The following is a 26,059-nucleotide window of genomic DNA, read 5'->3' as shown; positions in this document are numbered from 1 at the left end:
AGAGTGCGTGTGTCTAGCAAAAGGGAGAGAGAGAGAGAGCTAAAGCGGGAGCAGACATAGCGCGCTACCACTCTGCAACAAAACCGCGTCTCCCCCAAAACCGCCACTCCACCAAACCGCCGTCCCCACAAAACCTCTTTTCAGTCCACAAATAACAATATACCCAAAAAACCCCTTATCTTTCCCGTTTCAACGTAACTTCTCTCATGGCTGCAAAACCCTAAAATCCAATCTTCTCTCCCCGAATTACCCCTCTAAAATCCCCAATTTTTTCCCCATCTTTTGCCTATTTACCGGTCTGGTTGAAGAGATCGGCCACATAAAACACACAGGTTTCAAAGACGAAGTCACATTCGACATGAAAATAACGGCCAGGACCGTTCTCACCGGCGTTACGTTAGGAGACAGCATCGCCGTTAACGGCGCCTGCCTAACGGTAACGGACTTCGACGCTGAGGGCATGGTCCATGGACACTTGGAATGGGCAAATACCATGTAATGGGTTTAATAAGCTGCCTGCAACTTTTTCGAAGCTTGCGAGCTTGCGTTTGATAAGTTGTTGGGAATTTTTTTGAAGTACGGAAAACTGTCTCCCTTCTCATCATTTGCACTTGTTTTTTATATGACATTTTATGGTTAAATTTATATTGAAAAATATATTGATTTATTATTATCCCCATGCATTCTAAATAGCACATTGACATGTGAAAACTAATTTGGATTAGGATGCGCGCCCTGTCAATAGCTCTAACACAACCTTATTTGTGTTATACCAAATAAGCAAAATTCATACATATTTACTATGTAATTTCATAATTTGAAAGACACTTTATTTACTTAGTGTGAGAGAGAGGCTATTCTACCATGAAAGTTTAGAGAGAGAGAGAGGGGGGAGATTATTTTGGTGGGTAAAAGAGTTTCTTGTGCCAAGGGTTTTGGCTTGCAAGGGGAAGGAGGGTTTCTTGTGGGAAAATAAACATGAGAGTGGGTAAATAAACAAGAGAGTGGGGGAGGAGAAATTAAGTAGAGTGGTCCAAGAGTGGGCTTCCATCGTCCGGCATGGAAGTTTTTTTTGGACGTGCGTGGATGGGCAGTGCCCATTTACGCACTTCCAAATTTGTTAACATAAAAAAATGGGATGAATGTTTTGATGGGACTTTTGGCTCCACTTTTAAAAAATGCCACCAAACAAATACGCTTGATGTGTCATCGAAATATTTGGACACGTGTTCCTATCTTGAAGGGTTTTGACATCACTGAGGTTTTTGTTCAGTTTGGGAAATTACTATCCGTATGTTTCTCTTAATTACGTACTTGTTTTTTCTTTTTTGTTATTATTTATGCATAATTTTTGTTTGGATTATATTTGGTTTGTTGTATTTTTTTAGACCTTTTGTGGGATTAATTTTGGTTTTTGCCATATATTATGCTTGTGGTGATAGATTGGGAGATAGCTGACAGTGAGACCAAACCCTAATCCTACACAATTGATTCATCTTAATTTTAAAGCTTTTCTAATTTTATTAGTGTTGTAAAAGCTGGTTCGGCAGATCGTTTATCCACAAATTTGAATCATAGGACCATTGATCCAAATCGGGTCTGGATCAATCTGAACCAGTGATTCAGAATGAGGGAGGAAGAGAGAGAGACGCCTGACATTCTAAGACAAATACCTACAAGTCATTGTTTGTCGCCTTTGTTTTGGGGTGATTGAAAGTTAAATTTGGCGAAGGTTTGGTTTGAGAGAGTTTACTTATGAGGAGGCATTTATTATTGCAACCATGAAGTTGTGATCATCTTAACTACCAAATAAATAGGAATAGATAAAAACGTTGCCAGCTTACTTTAAGAAAACAATACAAAAACTTGTTGAAAATGCGGTGTAACCTCTGGAAACGTAGGTTGCAATATGTGGTTGTGCGGGAAAGAGTTGATTCTCAATGAATTTCACATGATTATAGCTTATGAATTGAACCTGTCGAACTCTGTTTCTGCCTTGTTTGTTTGGCTGCTGCACTTGCTTTCAAACTATTTTTGGTACTTCTATTAGAGTAACTTTTTTAGAATACATGTATCAGTAGAAATTTAAAATTCAGAGGAAATATTTACCGAAATAATGGCTGTTTTTTTTTTGTTCGGTGGAACTGTCAACATTGGTTAACCACTTTCTCAAAAAAAAAAAAAGTGTCAATATTGTATATAGTATACATTATTAAACTTCATTTAATATATGATTAGTTTTCACAAGAGAGAGAGAGACCATGGTGATCAATGTTACTAGAGAATAAGTTTATTATGAAATGATTGCATTCAATTAGATGCTTTGCGTGCATAAAGGATCCCTATCTTGCTTTCAGGATATTAACAAATGGAAAAAGTTTATATAAGAATGCTACCTTATAATGTAGACCTATGCCCCGAAAAATTCCATCGGAAAAGGAAGTTTTATTGTTGAAAAACCCTTTGATTGATCATCTCGACATCGAGATGTATAACTATGAAAAATAAAAAGATTTTAAGTCTCAAAAATAATGCATTTTACAACATATTATCTACACCGTCTATTTTCAAGATTTTCATATGTTTATAGATCTACTTGATTTTAACCATTTTTTAAATTTAAAATTTAATAATTAGATATAAATATAGATTTTGAGATAATCCTAAGTAACATTTTACATCAAAATTATATACCATGATAAAATTTGAAGGTGGACCTTACCTCTACACCTACGGATGCATCCGTATGCGAACTGCACCCTTAACAAATATGAAAAGACGGATGATGCTAAAAATTCGGATCTAGAATTTGAATGACAATGTATCTGTGATAACAACTTTTCTAGTTGTGCACAAATTACTTTTGGTGGCCTTTAAAGTAACAACAGAAAGCAATCATCTACTCACGAATTATAGCATAAAAATACAATGGTGACAAAAGCAGGCAAATAATGATCAAAAGAATTTATAGCATAATATTTAACAACACATGCATTATCACAAAGTGCTTATATTATTCTCTCTTTTTTTATCTGAAACTTAGTGCAATACAATTCCCTATATAGGTCTTCCATTCATTATGCATCTCCTGAGCACCTAACATGTGCTTCTCATATGGCCCTGTATGTTACATCCAGTGTTCAAAATATAAACAAGCCGTCTTGGGACTCACCCAAGTTGGCCTACTTCTCAGCCGAGAAACCTTGGCATCACTGGGTCTCCCAGTTTTTTCATAGTGCTGAAACTTTTCTTATTATAAATTGCCAGTCAAACTTGAGTGACACAGGGGTGTCGGGCTTGGTCCTCTGGTGTGTCCAAGCCCAAGTACAAGTTTCTAAAACACCCACGTCCCAATGTACTATATTCCCATTGCCAAGTTCCACCAGAACCAGAAGTCAGAACTCATAAATCATATAATCTGTCCTAAAAAATTTTCAGACATGTATGACTGATCTGTAATTCTTTTGGGTTAAGTACCTACGGGCAATTGTATGACAAAGTTTTAAGTACTTCTCATTGGGGATAGCTTGATTACTGAATATAAAAAAGACGTGCATGATAATATTTAGCACAATCTTAGTTTAGTGCCCACCAATTTCAAGGGACACGTACATCTCTTATCAAACTTTAAATTTTACTTATAACATGTAACCATGAATTGATAAAAAAATATAATGCATCAAGTTGTATTCATAGAAATATTAATGCATGACTAAAATGCAAGAGAGAACAAAAGAACATGAAGTAAATATGATGAGAAGGCACGTTCAGCTGACAAGCACTAAATACCCAAAATAACTGGAGCTAAGACCCAGTCCTTCCTTCGCCAATTTATCAGCCACCTCACATTTTTTCTATAATGAACACTACAAAGAGGCACTTAAATCAAACTTGGAAATTCTGGCATATGATTGGTAGAACTACAAGAGTGGCCTTTTTTCTGTATCTGATTGATCACGTATCTGGTACTTCCCTGCTTGCTTGAGTTCATACGCATCAGCCAACAACTTGGTTCTTGGCTCTGGAATCATACCTTTCGATATCATCTCAGCATAGTATCCAAAAGCCTCATCCATCCTTCCCTTTTCATAGAGTCGATGTACCATCACAGTGTAAGACCTTTGATCAGGGCCTCTCCCCCCTCTCTCCATCTCTCTCCACACGCCATAAGCCCCCTGAAAATCATCCCAGCCTGTAAGAATCCTCAAAATCAAATTCTGGGTATCACTCGTAAAGACACACCCTGTTCTTTTCATTCTTTTCAATAATTCAGAGAACTCCTCTTTGTTCTTAGTTGACCTAAGGAAAAAATGGTAAGTCCTAGCATTTGGGGTGCACCCGTTTTGCTCCATTACATCCAAAAGCTCGTAAGCCTTCTCCATCCTCCTTATTTTGCACATGTACTTAATAAGTGAGTTGTATGTCACAACATCAGGGAGGCAACCTCGCTCGTTCATTTCATTAAATATACTTAGAGCTTCGGGTATCTTCTTCTTAAAGCACAAAGCATCCAATATAGAGTTGCATATTGCAACATCTGGGGTTAATCCTTTCTCCCACATTGATTTGAAAAGCTCTACAGCGCTGCCCAAGTTACCACCTTTGGTTAATGCATTTATGAAAATCCCATATGTATAAAGATCAGGTGCACAACCTGAAGAGATTATATCATTCCATAACCTCTTAACTTCCCGTAAATTTCCCATTAAACACCACCCATTAAGGATTATGTTTCTACTCCTAATTTCAAGAGGAAACTCCTCTTTCTTCAAATAAAGAAGAGACTCTGCTTCTTGAACATGCTTGTAACGACAAAGAGCCAATAAAAGAATTTGAAAAGCAACTTTGTCAAGCTTTAGGCCAAAATTCTCCCTCTTGTAAAATGTCTCAATGGCTTTCTCGACTTTGTGATCAGCTGCATATCTGTTAATAAGGATCTCGAATGTTCTCTCTGTTACAAATGAAGGCCCATCTTTGGATGAGTACATTTCCTTTACAAGATGCCACATTTCATCAAAACGCTTCATTCTACCCAAGATATCAATCATCACATTATAAACACCAGATTCATGAGAATAATTCCCTCGATTAGAGGCCCATTGGAAGAAGAAAAGCGCAGGTTTCCAATCTGATCGATGCCTATGTAGCACCACTAAAACCAACTCCTTAGTTATAATTAACCCAGAATTGTCAAGAGCAAATTCTAGTTCCTCACGAGTTTGAAATGACTTCATAAGCTTTTGAACCATTCCAGCTTCACTAGCACCTTCAAGAGCCAAATTACAAGAATCCAACTCTGGTTCTGTATGATCATACATGCTAGTCAATTTGGAATGGGAGACACCATCAGTTTTGATGTTACTGGATGTGATTGTCTCCTCTAATTGGCAGGCAAATTCAGTTTCCTCTGCATTTCTTTTGACAGAGAAGTCTCTATTAGGAACATAATACGCAGGAGAACGCTCAAGACTAGTCTTTCCACTAGATAAGTGCAGAGAGTCAGCAAGCACAAAGCCAATCGGACCTGGAAGGGGAAAATATGTGTGAGTTAAGAAAGAAAGGGAAAGGCTTCAACAGAACATGTCCCAAAATAGCCAAATCAATCATTTCTCACAAGCCTTTGGTAAATATGAAGAACACATTGAAGAAATGAAATAAAACCCATGATGATGTGACTGAACAAAGAAGCACTTTAGGATTTTCCATAGAAGATTAATTGAAAAATCTAAACAACAATGAAAAGAATTACGATGAAATTACATCCTGCTAGGACAAGATAAAAAAACAATATTTATAGGTACAGGAGAAAAGGAAATAAACACATAAGATGAAATTATAATAAAAGGGATCGTCTCCATCACATAACGAACAAAAGAGAAATTGGATAAGTATTCTAGAGAGAGAAACTTGACAGGAACCAAGAAGACATAAAAATACAATTTTTATGTAGTGTGTGTGTGTGTGTGTGTGTGAGCGAGAGAGAGAGAGAGAGAGAGAGAGAGAGATAACAGTATAAGCTTGTCTGTGATGAAAAGCTAGAAGGGTGGTATGGAGAATTAGACACTTACATGAAGGCAGGGTAGTCTTTATCAGAAGTTTGAGGCTTCCTCGAGGCATAGCAAAATGCTGCTCCTTGCTTTAAGTCTGAGAGAGCAAAGAGGAGAAGACGAGCACATATAAACTTTTGAGCCAATTGCCCTTTTTTGCTTGACTATTACCAAAATGCCACTAGCCTGAAACTCATTATCATTTAGAAAAGAACATAATACCCAGTATCACCCTTGGGAAAGGACTTATATTCATGTAATTAAGAGAGAAAATATTAAAATAAAAAGAGATAAATGGATATTATGAAGGCATGTAATTAAGAGAGAGAGTGGTAAAATGTGTGCATGAAAGAGATGCATAATATGACCACGAGTGATTACATTAGGGTTCATATACAAGGAGTTCACTTTTCTACTATAGTTCATCATTTAGAGCACATGAACAACACACCCTAGTTGTCTGTTGTTAACATCTAACGACTTGGGGTGGTGTAACAGAACTATACAAAATTTTAACAATGCATTCTAGTTGCTCCTTATTGACATCCAATGGCTGAGGAGGTGTGCTCACCTGATTTCTTATCAGAGGAGGTGCCAAGATCAATTCCACATATTAGGGTTCTTTCGGACAGATCAATTCCACATATTAGGGTTCTATCGGAGAGATCAATTCCACATATTGTTTGGAATATCACTCTTCCTAATTCTTAGGAGTGAGACTAAATTATATCATATCTCATATTGTTCCAATAACAATACCTGTGTGAGTTCTTTCTCATAATTCTCCTAACCAGAGAAAAAATAATGTCACCACAAGTTTTCAATGACATTGAGATACAACACATGTAAATAAATAAATAAAAAGAAGAAAGCCATATGATTTATCATATACACACACGCACGTGTGCACATGCGAGCACACACACACAGAGGAAGAATATTCTGTAAGCCAATTAGCTTATGGAATAGTGTAAGCTGGACTGACAGGATTAATAGAACAAAAAGGATAATCAAGATAGAGGTGCTTTAAAAGCTAGCCTTTTGAGAGAGAAACTAATCTATGCTGGTGGAAAGAAACCTTCAAAACTCTTTCAGAGATAACTTTCCTTTCTCTCCCACATCCCCAAAACCCTTTGTCCTCCTATGGCTTATAACTTTATAGTGTGTCTCATAACTTCGGTCTCTCAATAATTCACACAATTCTATGTCTCCTTTGTTCTTGTAAATAAGTGCTACAGTACTTTTCTCCATTCATCTGGCATTTATTTGTTCTCAACACCTTGTTGAACAACTTGGTCAACCAATCAATGTCAATTTCCCCCATGCACTTCCAAACCTCTATCAAGATACCATTTGGTCCTAAAATCTTTCCTATCTTGATCATCTTCAAAACATCTTTCACTTTCGATATCTTAATCCTACGAATGTATCTATAACCTCTACCCTCATTTATGCCAACAGTTCCTTGTACCGATTGGCTCGCCATTCAATACACTTTAAAATAACCTCTCCACCTTTCGTTTACCTCTTCATCCTTTGCCAAATCCTCACTCTTAATACATTTAATATAGTCTAGATCTCTACACTTTTTCTCACTCATTTTGCTAATTTAAAGACATCTTTTTTGCTTTTTCTTATTCTTAGCTTACTGTATATATTATTGTGTGCCTTAAGTTTAGCCTTACTTTTGTGCTTTCTTAGGATTTCCAAATGAGCTTTAAACCATCTCTCTTCAAGGACCCAATGGCACTTAGCCTCCTGTATTTCCAAACATGAGGCAGGAGGGTTCCATAGAAAATGGTGGTTCAATTTGATGTTCCGTGACTAAGAGTTAGAGCAATTAAGTAGAGCAATGGACAATCTTGACCCTAATGGAGATGCCAGTGCAGAAGAAGACCCTTCCATGATGCCTCATTCCTCACAGGCTTTGTCCTGAACACATGGTGAGCTTCTTCCAATTTGTTGAATTTTAAATACATGGGGAACAAGTTCTTGTTTTTAAACAGGCTAAATATGAAGGAGTTTCTTACAACATCATGGATTGCTTTTCCATGATTCATAATAATGATTTCTAATAATCCATGATGGAGGACCATATGGGGTTGAATGGTATTTGAGGTGCCATGGCTTTTGGGTCTGGATTAATAAGAGAAGAAAGAATTAGATTTTTTTTGTTATTGAAGTCTTACAGAACATAAAGAAGATACCAATAAATGCTTGATTCTCATCCACTCTGAAGAGATAAATAGTGGATTTTAACTCTTAATTCCCTTATTTTCTTTAAATTTATCAGAAAAAATAAAGATTTCTGCTTCCTCCCCTTCAAAGTTCAAAAGATACCAGTAAACGCTTGCTCCTCATCCACTCTGATGAGATAAATAGGGGATTTTAACCCTTAATTCCCTTATTTTCTTTAAATTTATCATAAAAAATAAAGATTTGTGCTTCCTCCCCTTCACAAGTTCAAAAGATCACTTTTATACTAGAGTGCAAAAAACTTCAAAATTGCATGAAATGAGATCCCCACAATATAACAACAGATTTCAAGAAATATAAACCCCAAGAATAGAATAAATAAAGAGAAAAACATGAAATTGGTATATCAAACAAATAAAATAACTAAATGGTCCAAGAAGGAAAACAACCTTTCAGAATCCTCCTACTGAATGACTGTGCATACGCCTGCAATCTGGTTTGACATCAAAATCAAGAATTGAGTCTCTTGCACAAATTCAAGCCATAAAGAACACTTTAAAAAGTTTAAACTTTAAAGTGTATTGAAAGTTGCTCATAGGTAATATGAAAGATTGTACGATATGCTCCCATCCGACCATATTGTATTACAAGCATCTTTCAGGCCCAAAATTTTGCGATCCACTTAACGAGCATTCTGAAAGAGCACGTACGAGGGAGCATAGTTTAATTCTACCTTTGTCAAATGAGCCGCTTACAATGATTTTTTCAATCTGAAATTTTAGAAGTTCAAACTGCACCAAAGTAGACTATGCACGATAATTTGGCAAATAGGGTTGTAGGCTGTCTTTTTTTTTTTTTTTTTTTTTTTTTTTTTTTTTTTTTTTTTTTTTTTTTTTTTTTTTTAACGGTAAATAGGGTTTTAGACTATCCATTTCACCTTAAAAATAAGTGTTTACGGATCTGCAATATTATAATATTTGGAGTTTCAAATTTCATAGTTGGTATTAAGAATTAATTTTAAAATCATTATGAAAAATTTTGAAATTAATTTTAGAGTCATCATGAAAATTTTTCGATGCCGAAAATAAGGGTTTAGGGTGAGATTTTACTTTGTAATCGTAAAACCTGGTTCTCATATAAACTGCATCCATTAGTTTTTGCTATTAAATACGTAAATATTTTGTAATGCAATCCAAGAAATTTCACAAAAATAGATCACAATTCTCTCTCTGGTGCGCGTGTGTGCACGGGCTATTCGTTAGTAAGAGTATAAAATCAATAAAAATCAGACTTTTCAGAAAGGTCAACCGATCAATAAAAAATCAGATTTGGAGCTCAAAATTTGCCATCGTCACAAGACTAAGCTTGGACTCTTGATTATGATTGATTTCAAATTTGGGAACTGGAGAATTTAAAATCCTTTCTTTCTCCTCTTTGAAATTGAGATCTCGACGTACATGTGATTGATGGTTTTAGAAATTTTTAGGTGGCCATAATGCTCTCAGCTGAGCGTTTTAGGCACCGGTTTAATTGTATAACTTGGTCCCATGGGTCTACTATTTAGGTTCCGTCTTTGTGGGCTGTGAGAAATCACGACCTTGTGGGTGCCTTTTCTAGTCGGATCTAGAGTAAAAACTGAATTTAATCTGGCCAAAATCAATATCTAATATATCTTTGGTAGTCCAACCGCTCAAACCTTCAACTGGTGGCTCGGAGTAAAAATCTAATTTGGTAATGGTCAAAACCATTATTTGACCAGTTTTAACCAATCCAACTGGCCAGTTTCAACCCTGTGGACTACCCAAACAAAGCGTGTAACTATTATTTTAATACATTATATATTATTTAACTATAATATATATTTTGATATTTTTTTAAAATCCAATTAAACCGATTTGACCGACTATATCAATTTTGAATAAACCATATCCATTACCAATTTGGCACTTATTAGTTCAATCTTGATAACATTGCAAGGATTGTACATGCCCTCAAACTTGTGAGGGAAATATAGTTACAAGGAACCATCCAACTAAAGAGGGTTATGGCCAATTCAAAATCAGTTTAACCATATCATCTTTTAAAAAATATAAAAAATTAAAATAATAGTTAAAACCAGCGTTTTAAAAAACGCCGAGTCGAATCGGACTCGCCCGGTTCGACTCGGAAATAGTGAAAAAGGAACCGGATCGCCCGAAAATCGGAAATCGTCCGGTTCTAGAGAGAACCGGGACGATTCTGTACAGTGAATCGCCGATTCACTGTACGGAATCGGCGAGTCCGAACAGTGAATCGGCGATTCCGTACGGAATTTTTTTTTTTTTTTTTTTTTTTTTTTTTTTTTTTTTTTTTTTTTTTTTTTTTTTTTGGTAATCCATGATAGATTTTTTTTGTAATCCATGATCGAATTTTTTGGTTTTTTGTAACCCATAATAGAATTTTTTGTAATCCATGATCGAAATGTTTGTTTTCTTTTCTTGTAATCCATGATCGATTTTTTTGTTTTTTTTTTTTTTTTCGTAACCCATGATAGAATTTTTTGTAATCCATGATCGAATGTTTTGTAATATATGATCGAAATATTTGTTTTTTTTTTGTAATCCATGATTGAAATGTTTGTTTGTTTTTTTTTAATCCATGATTGAATTTTTTGTTTTTTTGCTTTTTTTGTAACCCATGATAGAGTTTTTTGTAATCCATGATTGAATTTTTTGTAATCCATGATCGAACTATTTTTTTCTTTTTTTGTAATCCACGATTGAATTTTTTGTTTTTTTTGTTTGTTTTTTTTTGTAATCCATGATCGAATTTTATGTAATCCATGATCGAATTTTATGTAATCCATGATTGAATTTTTTGAAAATTTGTGATTTTTTTTGTTTAATCCATGATCGAATTTTTTTTTGTAATCCATGATAGAATTTTTTGAAAATTTGTGATTTTTTTTTTAATCCATGATAGATTTTTTTGAAAATTTGTTTTTTTTTTTTTTTAATCCATATTATTCAAAGAGAAAACGAGAGAGATGATGATTCTGAGGCCACCCTATCCCAGCCATATTATTCACATATCGAGTCCCAACAGCAACAGTGTAGGGATGAGCACGAAATACTGTAAATTAAATGCTGAATGGCGGTTCATGCAGGGAAAGAACATATCAATATTCGCATATTCATTCAAAAACATGAAAATTCTTAATGGAGTACCCTCATTTTTTATTGAATTCCTAAAAACCAATATTTATAATGAATTTTAATAATTTTTTCGGATTTTTTTGAAGCTTTATTCTGACCGATTCACCCGATTCCGATCCGGATCGCCGATTCGCCGATCCGGATCGGTTTTTGAAAAGCCCGATCCGAGTCACCGATCCGGTTTTTAAACCATTGGTTAAAACTATGAAAAATACTAAACCAAGGCTCTCAACTTTTTTTTTAACCAATAAAACTTAATAATATGACCAGCTAAAATAGATCAAACACTTATTTCGACCAAAACTAAATTAGACTTCGACCATAACCAAATTAAGCTCTTTAGACCAGACTGACTAAGGTACCAATGTTCAGTTTGATTGAACAGATAGAATGGTCCAGTACAATGACTTTGATTTTAAATCTGGCTCATTTTTCAACAACGATGCGTGTAAAATCAAAAGGGACATTCAAACGACACATAAAAACATAGAAACACATAGTTATCAATATCGGGCCAAGCCGGCTTGTCAACTCAAACCTCTTACCAGTGTCTTGGTTGTTTATGTTCGAGGTAAAAAAAGATATATGATCGAAAACTAATCAAAATTTGATTGATTTTGAATTATCAGACCAACCGATTTTAATTTATTCCACTAGCTAAATGAATTTGAACAACTTTTTAAATATATTTTATATTTTTAAACTATCATGTCTATTTTTTTTATTTTTTTTAAATTCAATCCAATCTATTTTATTGGTGGTTGGATCAATTTTGATTAAACCAAATCCTTTAATCAATACAATCCACTGAAAAAACGATATACCAACAAAATTTAAGAGAGCACTCAAATATGCAAGGTTAAAACTTCATTGAAAAATGGAGAAGTCCCATTCAATGAAAGGGTGAGACTCTTGCCTCCATTAAAACGTTAGAGAGAGAGAAAGAGCTTCTTGCCTCCATTAAACAGTCAAGGAGATATCTTTGAAATAATTGTGCTATAATTGCCAACCATGTCTTCTCCCTAGACAGTTGCTTCTGGAGAGAGAGAGCTTCTTGCCTCCATTAAAAGGTCATGGAAATTTATTTGAAATAATTGCGCTATAGCTGCCAACCATGTCTACTCACTAGAAAGTTGCTTCTCAGATTTCTCAAGGTTTGTCAGTGAACATCAACCCTTGAGAAGCTGTGGACAATGGATCTAAGACATATATCATAACAATACAAAACAAAAAGAAAGACAAAAACTGCGTTAACAAAAGAGAAAAAAAAAAGTAATTCAAAAAGAACAAAAAAGAAAAAGAGAGAATGATACAGGGGACAGAAGAACAGAACTCAAGCCCTTAAAGAGATAAACAATATCTAATTATCATGTAGAGATATACATCATTTGCAACATAAAAAGGAGTCAAATAAAAAGGACAGTAACGCATGTGAACCTTCCAATACTCTAAATAGCTACTTTCCAATATATAAATCCAAAAAGAAATTGTTAGAACCTACTTGTTAAGGGAGGCCATTGTGACCAACACCGAGCTTTAGCCACCCATAGTTAAAACCTAATAATATAATTACAGGCACCATGTTCACCAGCCCTCCACGGCCACATGGCATCATCACATACTTTCAAGTAGATCAGCATCCCAAATCAATAGGGCCCCCCTAAAACATGGGCCCACCCCATTTACATGGATACAGTCAGCTTCCCTGTTTCCCTTGGAATTCTTCATTTCTTTGCCCTTAATTTTCAGAAATTTTCAGCTAATTTTCTGTGTATGAAGATCACAAAATATCCAAGAGCCATGAAAGGGGACCATCAGAAGCTAGAGCATGTTATAATTCTGACTGTTCAAAAGGCACGCGCACAAAGAGCTGCCCGTGAAGTGTGACCACTGCAGATGTCTGGTGTGGATCGATCCTCGAAGGCAAGCTCACAACCTAAATAAAATGCAATAAGCAATTTAAGAAAGTAAGAGACAAATGATATTAGAGAGCACCCACACATGTTTTGCGCCAAACGGCATGAAGATCAAGCATCCAATTTGTCTTACCCAATTTTTTCTTGTGCCTTTTTTTTTTTTTTAAATGGTGTTAAGAAATTATTTTCCCTTTCTTTTACAGATTAACAAATTTCACCACATTAAACATGTGAGCAAAGCTAAAGTAGAATTACAACTCAAATATTTTTATAAAAACTATGCCGTGATAATCAGAGCCTTCTCGCAACTATTTAGGGTCTGCTACACAAATCCTGGTCTGTCATTCTGCTCTATCAATCTTCATATATTTTCTCACTAATTCCAACCATATCATTTTGGGCCTACCCTTTGCCCATGATCCATATTATCATGAAAAGGCTAACTCATGAGTCCTAATGTGCTATATCAAATAGATCGATGGACAGATGGAAGAAGAGTGGGTCATAACACTTGCGTCCACATCAAGTTCTCATCGGGAAAACTCTCTCAATCATCGTCAATCAATTGATTAGACAGGCGACCTTAAACTTTTCTATGACCATATGGGTCATAGAATACTTCTCCATTATTTTATAAGAAATTTGAAATACTTTTTGGGGAGACAAACAAAGTCCCACTATTGGAAACCTCGGCAGTTATAAGCCGGAATAAATCAGGTTTTATTGTGATTAAATTACGACTGGGACTCTTTTTCTTTTTTTTTCTTTTTTTTTTTTTTGGGACACATCAACAGGGTAGCAATGGAACCCATGATGCCAAGTTGTAGCTTCACCAGCCTAATCACCGAAGCCAAGCCACCCATTCCTTGCACCTAGGAAGCTAATAAAGCACACAGTTTAATAAAGGTTGAACAAGAGAATGGATTGACCTTCTTGAAGGGGGTAACACCCCAAGGATTATCAGGCTGCTCCGGCTCACCAGAGATGACCAGACGTCCTGCTGGATCGGACTGTACACGTACCTGAATTTGCACAGCACATAACTTCAGATTTCATTTTCTACAGGAATAAAATAATGACACCTTTCTTGTAATCATAATAAACAAGCAAATGGCGAGGGCGTTGCACATTGGTCTAGTTTCAATAAAGATATTATACAAGAGATCTTCCAGATTCAATAAAACTTATTATTTTAATTAAATTCTCAAATCAATTAATATCTTTTTTTGAAAATTTCATTCACTATTTAATTTTATTTCTTAAATTTTATGTATTTTCCCCAATTAGTTGGGAAATGCCTTGACGAGGATGATGAAATTTTATACTTTATCTATTTTCTAATTTATAAATTTAATTTGTTGAGATAAATACCAGTTGTTCTAATAATTGATGAAAATCCCTTGTTTCGCAGGAATTCCTTATTTAAAATCCCTTGATTCTAAAAAAAAATTGATTTGATTGCGAATCCTATTTTGGCAGGAATTCTTGTTACAAAGTTGAAAGAGAGATATTCTTTACACTAATTAAAGGGAAAAAAAAGTAACGGAAAGAAATAAAAACTCACACTCCCAATTAATCTACCTTAACAACATAGATTATTGGTGTATCACTGATATCAAAAAAAAATGTTGCATCACTACTATTATCAGACTATTGGTGGCATTTAAGGCCAGAACAGCAAGGGCCAAAGTTGTGCAACATATTTCATTTTTCTTTTAATCTAGGTCAAATAAGACATTTCATTTGCCAAATGGTTTTTCAAAACTTCATCTTACATATCCAGAAAATATATGCAAATGTAACCATACGACCAAACATATAGAATATAACTCCACCCATGCACATAGAACAAGTATAAAGCAGGGCACTTCAATGAGAGGTAGAAGCTTCCATACAAAGAAAATTATTGCATATTCAGAGTGCATATGTCGTTATGTGCACAGGCAACACATCCACAATCAGTTCAGGAAAAATGGGAGGAACGGCCTTAGTGTATCATGTCCATAGAGTACTTCACCTCTGCCATTTATTTTCTGAACAGACCATCAACACACTGCATGCATAGTGTGAGGGTACACATGGCACATATGCAGCATGCTCCAAATGAATGGGTAAAGTATTCCTGAGATGAGATTTTTTTTGGCCTCTTGTTTGTGAATTCTTTGTATTTTTTAGAAAATAATAAATTCTCAAAATCATGGACTCAGCATGTGACTAAGTCCCATGCTGAGTCCAAGTAGTAAACTATTGTACTTATGTCGACGGCTTCAGAATGCACTAAGGGTAAGTCTATCGTTTCTTACAATTGGTAGAAGGCTTTTCATTGTTTTACAAATTAGTTCAATAAATATCTCAAAATAGGCACCACCTTTTAAATTATTTCGAGCAGTGTACTTTTCCCAGTTTCCCCTTCCATAAAGAAACACCAATATCAAATCATACAGATCTGAATCATAATGCTTTTTAATTACCTCCTCACGCAGAAGCCCAGGAACTAAAGCATAAACTTCATAGCAATCTTTCTGTACAAAAGCACAGAAGCAACTAGTTAAACCTTCCACATAATTGATATCTCATAAAACTTTTCTGGATAGTGAGATTCAAATCCCATCAAAAGTAAAACCATTTCACCAATAATAAACAAAATTAAATAAATAAAACGTCAGAAAATGAAACAAGAGTAACCAAAACCATATAAAAACAGCAACTCAACATGGGTAACAATAAGTATAGAATAAACATAATATTAAAAAACAAGAAACAAAGAGAAAACTATTATCAAATATTAAAAAGGACAACTCAAAGGGGGAACATAATCCAACACAAAACAATTTTAGAAACATCATCATCCTACTCAAGTGAAATAACTTACAGTTCGCCTAACATTGATCTTCACCCAATCAGCACATGGCCCAACATCAACAACCATTGTATCCATCCTGGTAAAAGCAGAAAAAATAAGGCATTAACGCTTAGTCCCCTTGATAAGAAGATTTTTCCCTTCCAAATACGAAATGTACCAATAAAAAAAATGAAATGCTAAAAGTGAAAACAATCCGTGCAAAATGCCTATACTTTATTTAGACAAAAAAATGATACAGTTTATTTAGACAAAAAATGATATAATTTAAGTAGAAATCTTCCAAAACACAACAAAACAGTTAACATATTTTTTGGACCTGGTTTCTATGAGCCCAAGCCCGCATATGTAGAAATGTGGGCCTATTAATAAATCTATTTTTGAGATGGATTTTTTTACTTAATTTTAAGGACATGTAATCTCTAACATGGAGATCATGAATATGAAAAAGTAAGTAAATTTCAAAAACTACAAATAATAATTCTAGTAAGAAAATATTTGGACCGTTAGTTTCCATTGTTTTTAGATGGAACACCTACTTGCATCCATCTTTAAGATGGATGCGTTACACTTTTTGGACCACATATGTAGTCATGCGATCCAGCCCGCATGAAACAATTTTCCATATTTTTTTGTTGGTTGTTCAATGGTAGGATTCAAACTAGGGAAGTAGTGTTGCAATCCTCAACACCTTGACCATTCTAAGCCAAGAGCTCGAATTCTTAAAATAAGAAACCAATCAACTCCAACCCATACAAGATAAAAAGGTGATTACCATATAAATCATAGAAGAATCAAAAACACATAATCCATCAAACATATCCATATAGGTTATGTGAAGGGTGACAGAACAGAAAGAACATGAAATACTTAAGCCTATGATCTTTACTGTGGCTTTGTAATGGATTTTGTTCTGGCAGCTTTAACGGCACGTTCCAAGGACGATGGCTTCTTTCTTTTAGGAGTCCCTGAGAGAATTATTGACAGCCATGGTAAGACAAGTAACAGTAATGGATACTGAAAACAAATGAATGAAGTGAATTTAGATGAAGAACCATACCAAGATTCTTTAGTTGCTTCTCACGCTTAATTAAAGAAACTGGGGTCTTATCCTACAAATATAAGATATTTACATCAATAGAAGTCCAACAAAAATGGAGCCATACTTGAGCTTTACAATCTATTAGGGGGCACTTCAAAACTCACTCACCTTGATAATTGGGTCCCCAACTTCACCATTACCCAGGAGGCGTTGAGAGTGCCATCCTTGCATGGCACGAGCTGCTGCGTCTCTTCTAGCCCTACCTGATCCAGATGCTTGGTTGGTGAGCTGCAGAGATTTCCATACTTTCAGCTGGTTTCTTGGAAAGGCAAGTTTTATATTTAAAAAGGAAATGCCTAATCATGAAAATGCAAACCTACACCAAATGAATTCCAGAAGGGGAGAAAAATCAAATAACAGTTGATTACAATTAACAATGTTCCAAATAAATCTCAAATTGAAGTATCATCCCAGAAATGGTATGGGTCTAATAACATCAAAAGTTTTTTGTCGATTATACAATAGTGCGTTTTGTGTTTTATTTATGAGCAAGCTTAGTATCTTAGAAAACAAGAAGTAGAAGGACCTCAAAAGAGCTGAAGTTACTATGTCAGTGCGAGGGACCCAGCTTCTGCACATCCCTCCCTGACAAACACTCCCAATATGCCCCCAACTTTTCTTCCATTTTCCCAACCACCTTCCCAAGTCTTTCCTTTGACCCCAAAGAAACCTCTCCAAAAACCTACTCAGTACAAACCCTCTCCAAAAACCTACTCAGTACAAACCCTCTCCAAAACCTACTAGGTAAAATCCTTCCACTGATATCCTTCTCTTTAAGTTTTTAACTTTTTATCGACTAAACCAATAAGAATACACTGCCTAGGCAGGCAACTCGTGTTCGAAGCGCTACGAGAGAGAGAGAGAGGAAGGGGGGGGGGTGATTTGGATAATAAACCGTCAGAAATACATACTCAAAAACATAAAAGAAAAAAACCCAGAATGAACTTATGAAATATATATATATATATATATATATATATATATAGGAAAAAATTGGGATTAGCCCACTAGCCCATATGAACATATGAGCCCAACGGCCCAGATTAAATCTAGGCCGATCTGACGATCACGGATGTCCGGTAGTGTTTGAATTTTAATTTTTTTTCTACAAATCCAAATCACTTGAAAATTTAGGAGTGTGCTCATCAAAAATAGTTGAATCTTCGAAAAGTATCAAAAAAATATTTTACATGAAATAAATTGACCAAAATACCCCCAAAAAGTTTTGGGGGTATTTTGGTCATTTTTTTCCGTGAATAGTTTTTTTATATTTTTATTTGATACGTCTTGATGAGTAGAACACACGCCTAAAATTTCAAGTAATTTGAATTTGTCAAAAAAAAATAAAATTCAAACACGAAATGAGGTCGTGACCTTCAGATCGGCTCAGATTCAATCTGGGCTGTTGGGCTCATATGTTCATATGAGCTAGTGGGCTAATCCCAGCTTTTTCCATATATATATATATAGAGCAATGATTTCATGCAACCGTTGCATAGTAATATGATGCAACAACCTTAAAAAACCATCTTATGGCCATTTGTTTGATCCAAATTTTGAAATATACACTCTTTTCATTCTAATGAATAATCACAAAAAAAGGAAAATTTGAAAACACAACCTAGAAATTATTTTTTTAGCCCAATTAACATACGCAGTTCATTTTGGTGAGATGTTTAGATTTAGGCCTCAGAAGGATTTTTTTCATTTCCAATTTTTTTGGATGGCTTTATTATCATTAGATGAACAATATTAAAAAAAAAAAATTTGATTTTGAGTTTATAAAGGCTAAGATCTTGAAATTCACAAAATGAATGGTCTAGATTCGTTTTTGGAGGGGACTCATTTTGACCATATCTAGGGTTCAAATTGAACTTTTGTTTTTTGGGAGATTGATTATTGCGATGAAGAGACCGTGTGTGCAAAATTTGAGGTCATATAAATACCACAACCATGGTTTTCTAGAAGTGTTGTTGCAATATACTATGATACAACCGTTGCATTGGATCATTGCTCATATATATATATATATATATATATATATATATAGAAACGTCACTTAGCCCAAACCCAATATTAAGAAAAAATATCAAAATATTGAAAAGGGACACTAAAATACGATAAAAAAGTCACAAAACTTAAACCAATCTTGATAAAATGTCAATAACTGCAATCCAAAACCCAATATTGAAAATGGGCAACAGATCCAAACCCAAACTTGAACAAACAAGCGAAAACAAAAACCAAATTTGAAAAACAAACAAATCCAAACCCAGTGTTAAAAATGTTGCCAAAACATAAATCCAAAATCGAAATGTACTAGTTTTTTAAAACCTAATCGAAGTTGGCTCAAATCAGTGAGCTCAGGTTGCCAAAACACCGCTATTCCCACCACTTCAAGTCGCACAAAAGATCAGTTTTTATACTCTTAAGCACAAAAAAAAATTTAAATCACCAAGAAAAATCTCACAGATCTTCTTGATTCTTCTTCTCTCTCATAATCAAGCTAAAAGTTCTGGATGGGAAGAGTACCCACTAAAACCCTTTCGTTCCTTTTAGGGAGAGGAAAGGACCCAAAATTCCCTACCCAAGGCCATTTTCCACCTCAGGCAAGGGGAATGAGGTGCCCACCTTGGCCCATAAGGGGCCCAAGGTGATAGGTGGGTGCCTAGTCAGGACCTTGGCCCAATAGGCCAGCATGTTTTTCCTAGTTGGGATCTTGGCCCAAAAGGCCAGCATGTTTTGTAAGTCCCCACACTCAGTGTCCACATATCCCTAGGGAATGCACCTAGGAACTCGGCCACCTCAAGACCCAGGCGCCTAGGCAGACTGAATTTTAAAACAAACTTGACCCACCTCCAGATCCAGGCACCAAGGTGGGTTGAATTTTACAAGAATGGACTCACTAAACGAGTAGATATCAAACTGTATCACTGCTAAGGATAACAGATATGCAACTATTGATAGCCAAGTTAAGCATAAGAAGGGAATGGGGTTGAGATCGTGGTGGTAACACCACTTGAGCGTCAGCTACCGGTCTAGGTTTCCAGTCTCACTGACACATTCGAAAACCGCTAATTATTTATAAAAACGGGTAGGGGCCGGTATTCCCCACTGATATACCCAAAAAAAATAAAAGTGAAGTGTAAGAAAGAAGTTCCCAAAGAACATTGAAACTTTGTTCATCCCTTGTATCCTCATGAAGTTAGCATCCCCATTAGCAAATCTGAACTTCAAATCCAAAGGACATGATAAAAACTTATACACTCTATGTTATTAATATCTCTTTCATGACATCCACCATCCTCCATGTATAACATTTTTCCGATAAGCCAATCCTATAACATTCACAGGATTCCCCGCTATCATCAATGATCCTGAGAATGACTGCCAAAGCCCAGTAAGATCAGAGTCTAGCAACCCTCAATGCCATTGGTCACATCTCTAGAACTGTCTCTGGAACTGCTGCCATAACAGAAAGCAGAGGATCACCATGTGAACTTCCACCAAAATTAATTTCACAAAGGCCTACAGGTGGCACCACTAGCCTGGAGATTTCTACCAGACCAGAAATTACAAACCATATTCTTGTAATCGGAAACAATTTCAATGTTCCAACTTCTAAATATCATGGAACTCCTGAACAAGAGCAGTATCTTCATTGTGTACCTGATACAGTCATGGATTGAGGCTAAACTGTAGCACATCCTTGTAAAAATCATGTGGTTCCTTCCCATACCAATCATCATTCACACTCGGAGAGAAGGAATGGTGCACAAAGTTTCTCAATTCTAAAACAAAAGAAAGTAAAGCATTTCTATCACCACAACAAAGCCCTAATCCATACTTATAAACTAACCTAAACAGCTCACCTGGCCATCACCAGCCAAAGGCATCGAAGGATCTTGATGAGAAGCAGCAGGTGTTGGGAGCTCACCACCATGGGTTTTATGCCTTTCATAATCCAAAAGTGCCTGTAAAACCAATCAGAAAGAAAAATTACATGATTGAGAAACAACTAACAATAATGACTTTTCTAATTCCAACTGACGCATAGCCCATTAGGTGATTCCATCATATGTCAAAAATAACTCCTTCCATCATATGTCAAAAATAACTCCATGACTTATAAAGTTAGTGTTTGCAAACAAGATTGGATCTGCTGGTACAAATCAGTTTTGGTCCAAGTTGCCCATATCATGCATCGAAGACACGAGAATCAGGAAGGGCACCAAACAGGAATACAGCCAAACCCAAAAGTCACAGACCAACTGAGCCAGTTCACCAAGCCCAACCACTCAGGTTATTTTAGATACATTTTATGTTTACACAAGATACCCTTTGTTATGAGAATGCAGGACAGTGGTGGGAGTCCAAAGTCCGCACTAGGCTTGCAACAGGCCAAACCGAACCTGGCCCTCAGGCCTTGCCCTTTGACATGGTTTGGCTGGGCGGGCCAGGTCATGCCCAGGCCAGGCCTTTTATATGTGATGGGCCTAGGCCAGGCCAGGCCTTTTATATGTGATGGGCCTAGGCCAGGCCTGGCCGGATAAGAAATCCGGACCATTCCCCAGGCGACATAAATGGCCCAGGCCTGGGCTTTCACTGGACCGGGTCTGAGCAATTGCCAGCCAAAGGAAAACCAGCAGCATTAACTACATAACCAAATCAGAACATCTGTCCTTTTTTTTTTCTTTTTAAGTTGGTTTTTCTACTACAAGCAAACATGGTGGAGAAAACACGGACTTCCAAGGAGGTAATATGTCTTAATAATCACACTTTTGGGGGTTAGTTACCGTAGTACTATTCTTGACAGTTTAGAAGTATATTTCAATTGATGGTTCACAACACAGTCATTCAAACTCTTGCTTTCCTTCAATGATGAAATTAATCATAAAAAATTCTAATAGATTAATTCCATCAATGCCAAGCCAGAGAATAGTAAGTGGAATCAGATTTTCAACTCTTTTTTTCTTTTTGGGCTATCAAAATATTCATTTTCTCCATAGTTGCATAAGATGGTCAGATCTTAACTAAGCCCTAAATTGTCCTCATAAGGTATGCAAACCCACTCCAAGAATGAGAATACTGTTGCATTTGGCACACACACACACATGCACGCACACGCATGCACTCACATCCAAAACACACACTAACACATATGCACAGATCAGAAATTAGAGAATTTGAAGACCTGGAAGCATTAAATTACTAATTAAATCCATCTACTGGGTGTTTTCATGTGTAAGAGAACGAGTAGGACAGCTAGGTTTGCTATTTGGACAATAATCAAGAGTTTGAATTCACAATCCATCTTACAAAGCAGGTGTTTTGCCGGACTAAAGGCCCAGGAGCAATCAAGCATTTCAATTTATATACACCTCATATGTGCTAATGACGCCGCCAAAGAACAAAAGATCATTGAACCAGAAATTAAATATTGCCAATACACTAGATGACTAGATTCATCAAGAAGTATCACCTTTTCATAGAAACATCGAAATGACCATGAGACTGTAGTGCAAGTCCTGCAATATGGGAAGATGCCAAACAGAGAGTTAGCCATCATCATAAGTATCATGAATAATGGGGAGAAGAGTGGAGACATCATAAAATCATTAAATAAACACATCTTTCGGTGAAAAAGCAGCAGCGAAAAAATGAAGATATGTAAAATATAAATAAAAATAATGGGTTGGAATCAATAAAGCAAAAAAAAATTATGCAACTCCACTTAGTTAATGAATTTCAATCAACATAATCCAAATATACACAATTCCAAGTGCATGATTTCTGCAAAGTTCCATTTGCATTTCTGACTAGCAATAACCTTATTCTTTTCATAACGCAATTCATTCTCTGTTCCTCTAATACCAAAAAAAAAAAAAGATTCATAACGCAATTCATACTCAGTTCCTCTAATACCCAAAAAAAAAAAAGAATTAGCGAGAGAGAGAGCGCCACACAGCCCTGAGCCAAAAGAAATACTGACTCAGTGTAAGCATCCTAATATTGATGTCAGCCTGAATAACTAATGCATGATCCAAGGAAACATTCACTTCCTTTATGTTTTCAATTAACAGTTTTCATTAGTAGAAAATAAACAAGAGAAAAAAAATGAAACAAAGATTCATTCAAGACAATAGCCTACTTACAACCAAGAATTTCAAACGTATATTTGACAAACGTTTTAAAGAAAATTAACTAGTAACAAAGGAGTCATTAGCAAATGTTTTAATGGACCATTAGGTGTTAATGATTCATCGTAGGCAGAACTAAAAACAAAAGGTGGTAAAAACTAAGAAGGAAAAGGAAAAATAATGAAGTGCCTTGCCAGTCATGACATTCCCCTTATGCAAAACAGAAAAAATGATAGATTTTTTCCATTTGAATAAATGTGCAGATCTAATATACTCATAAAAAGTGTTAAAAAACTATGTAACTTCTTACTTTGGGGGCTTGAAAGACTCTCCCACTTGGCGCCACAATTTACATGAAGTAACCTGAATGTATAACAAACAAATATAGCAATGAAGTCAAGATGCTTACCGCATAATTGATACTTTGAAATGAGAGAAGCTAGCAACCATTAGTTTCATCCAAGACCAAACTAATTGAACATTATGTAATGAATAGATGTGTAGCATGTCATAAAATTAACAAACAAATAGGAAAGTATCGATTGAAATTAAAAAGGACAATATAGCAATGAATTATCTATATAAAATCAAGGTAAACACCTCTAAACAACATAAGAAAAAGAAAAATAAATAAATAAAGGAGAAACACCTACAATCAAACATACCTGATCATAACCACCCAACCTAGTGACAGCTCTCCACAGTCTACAAAACAGAACAACAGGCATTTGGAGTTATCTTTACGACCATAAACATCAGATTTCTAAAGTCTAGCAGAACGAGTAAAGAGGCCTTGAAAAACTTACTTGAGACAATTCAAGCCCTCTCCATAAAACTTTGGGGGCTTGAATTCCATGCTCCTTTCCTTGAAGAAAGCCTCCAGCTCCCTCATAAATGCAGCTTGCTCCTCCTCTGTACCAGAATCATCACCCTCTACTATTCGAGTATCAAGAGGGAAAGAATGGTTTAAGCCATCTGCATTTACTTCCTGTTTCATAGCCACAGATGGCAAGCAATTTTCCTCAGATTGTCGGACCTCACTCGCATTCCCTTGGGCTCGGATGTCTTCCAAATTATCACCATTTTCATGGTGTGAACCTTTCAATCCATTCTCTTCCTCAATCTTGACATTCTTTGCAAGGTCTCCATTTATGGGATGATAATCTTCATGGGCCACACCAGACTGGTTCAGAACTTGGTCCTCAATAGCTATTGGGGTTCTTACTCCATTGTTTCTATTGTCTAGATTTTGGTCATTGTTTTGAATTAAAGAGTTGGGTTCATCAGAAGGCTCAACAAAAACAGGGGGGCTATCTAATAGAGTTTCTTCTTCAGCTTCAGAGCTATCATCCTCTGAGCTTTCAGATGGGTCTCCAGTCAAATTGGGTTCTTCAATTTGTGTATCAACTTGATTTGGAGTTTCATGTTCTTCCTCTAGTTCTAGTTCCTCATGATCCATTATATGGTTCATTCTGAACCAGAATTCAAGCTTAACCAAAATTCAAACTTCCAAAAATCTTATTGATATATTTGAATACTACCTAAATTATACTATGAATTAACGTTCATCACTCCAAGTATAAAATGCGAATTAAAGTTCATCTACAAAATGCAAATGAAATCTCATGCTTATAATTTTCATATAACAACCAAAAAAAGTGTTCAATACTGAAAACAATAGGTGTTCCCTTTGTGATAGCTTGACTGCACTCAGAATTGAATTTCTGTTGAGTGGCTCAGTTCAGTGACTTTAAAAAATTAGCATAAGGGCACCCCTCTATGTGGCTGAAAACCCATTCTTCCGTACATTTTGCAAATTGTGGTCAGGGATCTAGGGTTAAGAGGTTTTGTGAATTAAAAAGATTTCCAGAGCAAACAAGATCTCACATGATATGAAAGGAACGAGCGGGCCTTCTATACGCCCTAAAACATGCGCCTCAAAGTTCTGGTAACCTTTTAATAGAGTTTCAGATCTTAGAGAAGAAAGCTTGGACCTCCGACAAATTCTTCAATGGAGTTCAGGAAACCTTTTTCGGATTTCTCTGCACCAGAAAAGCCCAAAAATTTACCGATAGCTCCGAATAAACCCTAGAAAACTTCCTTGTACATATTCTGAGATTTTGCATCCAAAACACATGCTATGAATGAAAAGACGCAGGAGTTTCAGAGATATTTTAAATGGTTCCTTTTTAGGGTTTCTCTGCAACGATATGGTGAATGATTAATGACGATGAAATATGGGTAATGGTCAAAACTCAAAATATCCGTATCTTTGCATTGAAATACACTCCTACCCATTCCTTTTAGGAAAATGGTTGAATAGGGCTTGAGACCTATCAAAATAAATAAAGCCTCACCTCATAACCCATCAAAAATTGCAACCTCAAAGGTTAAAAAAACCTATAAATCGATTATCTCAGCTTTAACATTATAATTTTAAATTTTTAAAATAATATATATTACAACAAATCATTTAAATCATCTATTTTACTTTAAAAATAAGGGTTAGCTACCATCATCTATTTTACACTATTATGAAGACTTTTGATGTGAAAGTACTTTCCGGATGAGAATTTGTGATGAGGTTTTATTTTATATTTATAA

The 26,059-nt window shown here is 35.6% G+C and overlaps 2 protein-coding genes across 8 annotated transcripts; both read right to left on the bottom strand.

The window, feature by feature from the left end:
- Positions 1-3,632: 3,632 nt before the first annotated feature.
- LOC18439721 (putative pentatricopeptide repeat-containing protein At3g15200) lies at positions 3,633-9,185 on the bottom strand. 7 transcript variants are annotated; one of them, XM_020670873.2, is made up of 4 exons: positions 8,879-9,185; positions 8,693-8,736; positions 6,069-6,144; positions 3,633-5,524 (listed from the first exon to the last, which is right to left on the bottom strand). In XM_020670873.2, the coding sequence occupies exons 3-4, from the start codon at positions 6,115-6,117 to the stop codon at positions 3,921-3,923; spliced, it is 1,653 nt and encodes a 550-aa protein (XP_020526532.1). In that variant the 5' UTR covers positions 6,118-6,144; positions 8,693-8,736; positions 8,879-9,185; the 3' UTR covers positions 3,633-3,920. The 7 variants fall into 7 exon arrangements, with proteins under 7 accessions (XP_020526532.1, XP_006849942.1, XP_020526533.1 ...); XM_006849879.4 differs by having other exon boundaries at positions 8,977-9,183; XM_020670874.2 differs by having other exon boundaries at positions 8,999-9,183.
- A 3,593-nt stretch (positions 9,186-12,778) lies between these two features.
- Positions 12,779-25,538, bottom strand: LOC18439720 (AT-rich interactive domain-containing protein 5). The gene is made up of 12 exons (XM_006849878.4): positions 24,262-25,538; positions 24,121-24,160; positions 23,766-23,818; positions 22,798-22,843; positions 21,188-21,289; positions 17,424-17,543; positions 17,274-17,325; positions 17,103-17,181; positions 16,226-16,292; positions 15,825-15,875; positions 14,283-14,375; positions 12,779-13,373 (listed from the first exon to the last, which is right to left on the bottom strand). The coding sequence occupies exons 1-12, from the start codon at positions 24,924-24,926 to the stop codon at positions 13,269-13,271; spliced, it is 1,473 nt and encodes a 490-aa protein (XP_006849941.2). The 5' UTR covers positions 24,927-25,538; the 3' UTR covers positions 12,779-13,268.
- Between the last annotated feature and the right edge of the window lie 521 nt (positions 25,539-26,059).

Source organism: Amborella trichopoda, chromosome 3 (genome assembly GCF_054954075.1).
Source record: "Amborella trichopoda isolate Santa Cruz 75 chromosome 3, AtrichopodaSantaCruz75HAP2 v2.0, whole genome shotgun sequence".
Lineage (NCBI taxonomy): Eukaryota > Viridiplantae > Streptophyta > Magnoliopsida > Amborellales > Amborellaceae > Amborella > Amborella trichopoda.
The sequence above is the reverse complement of the archived record's forward strand: the minus strand, read 5'-3'. Positions and strand labels throughout refer to the sequence as shown.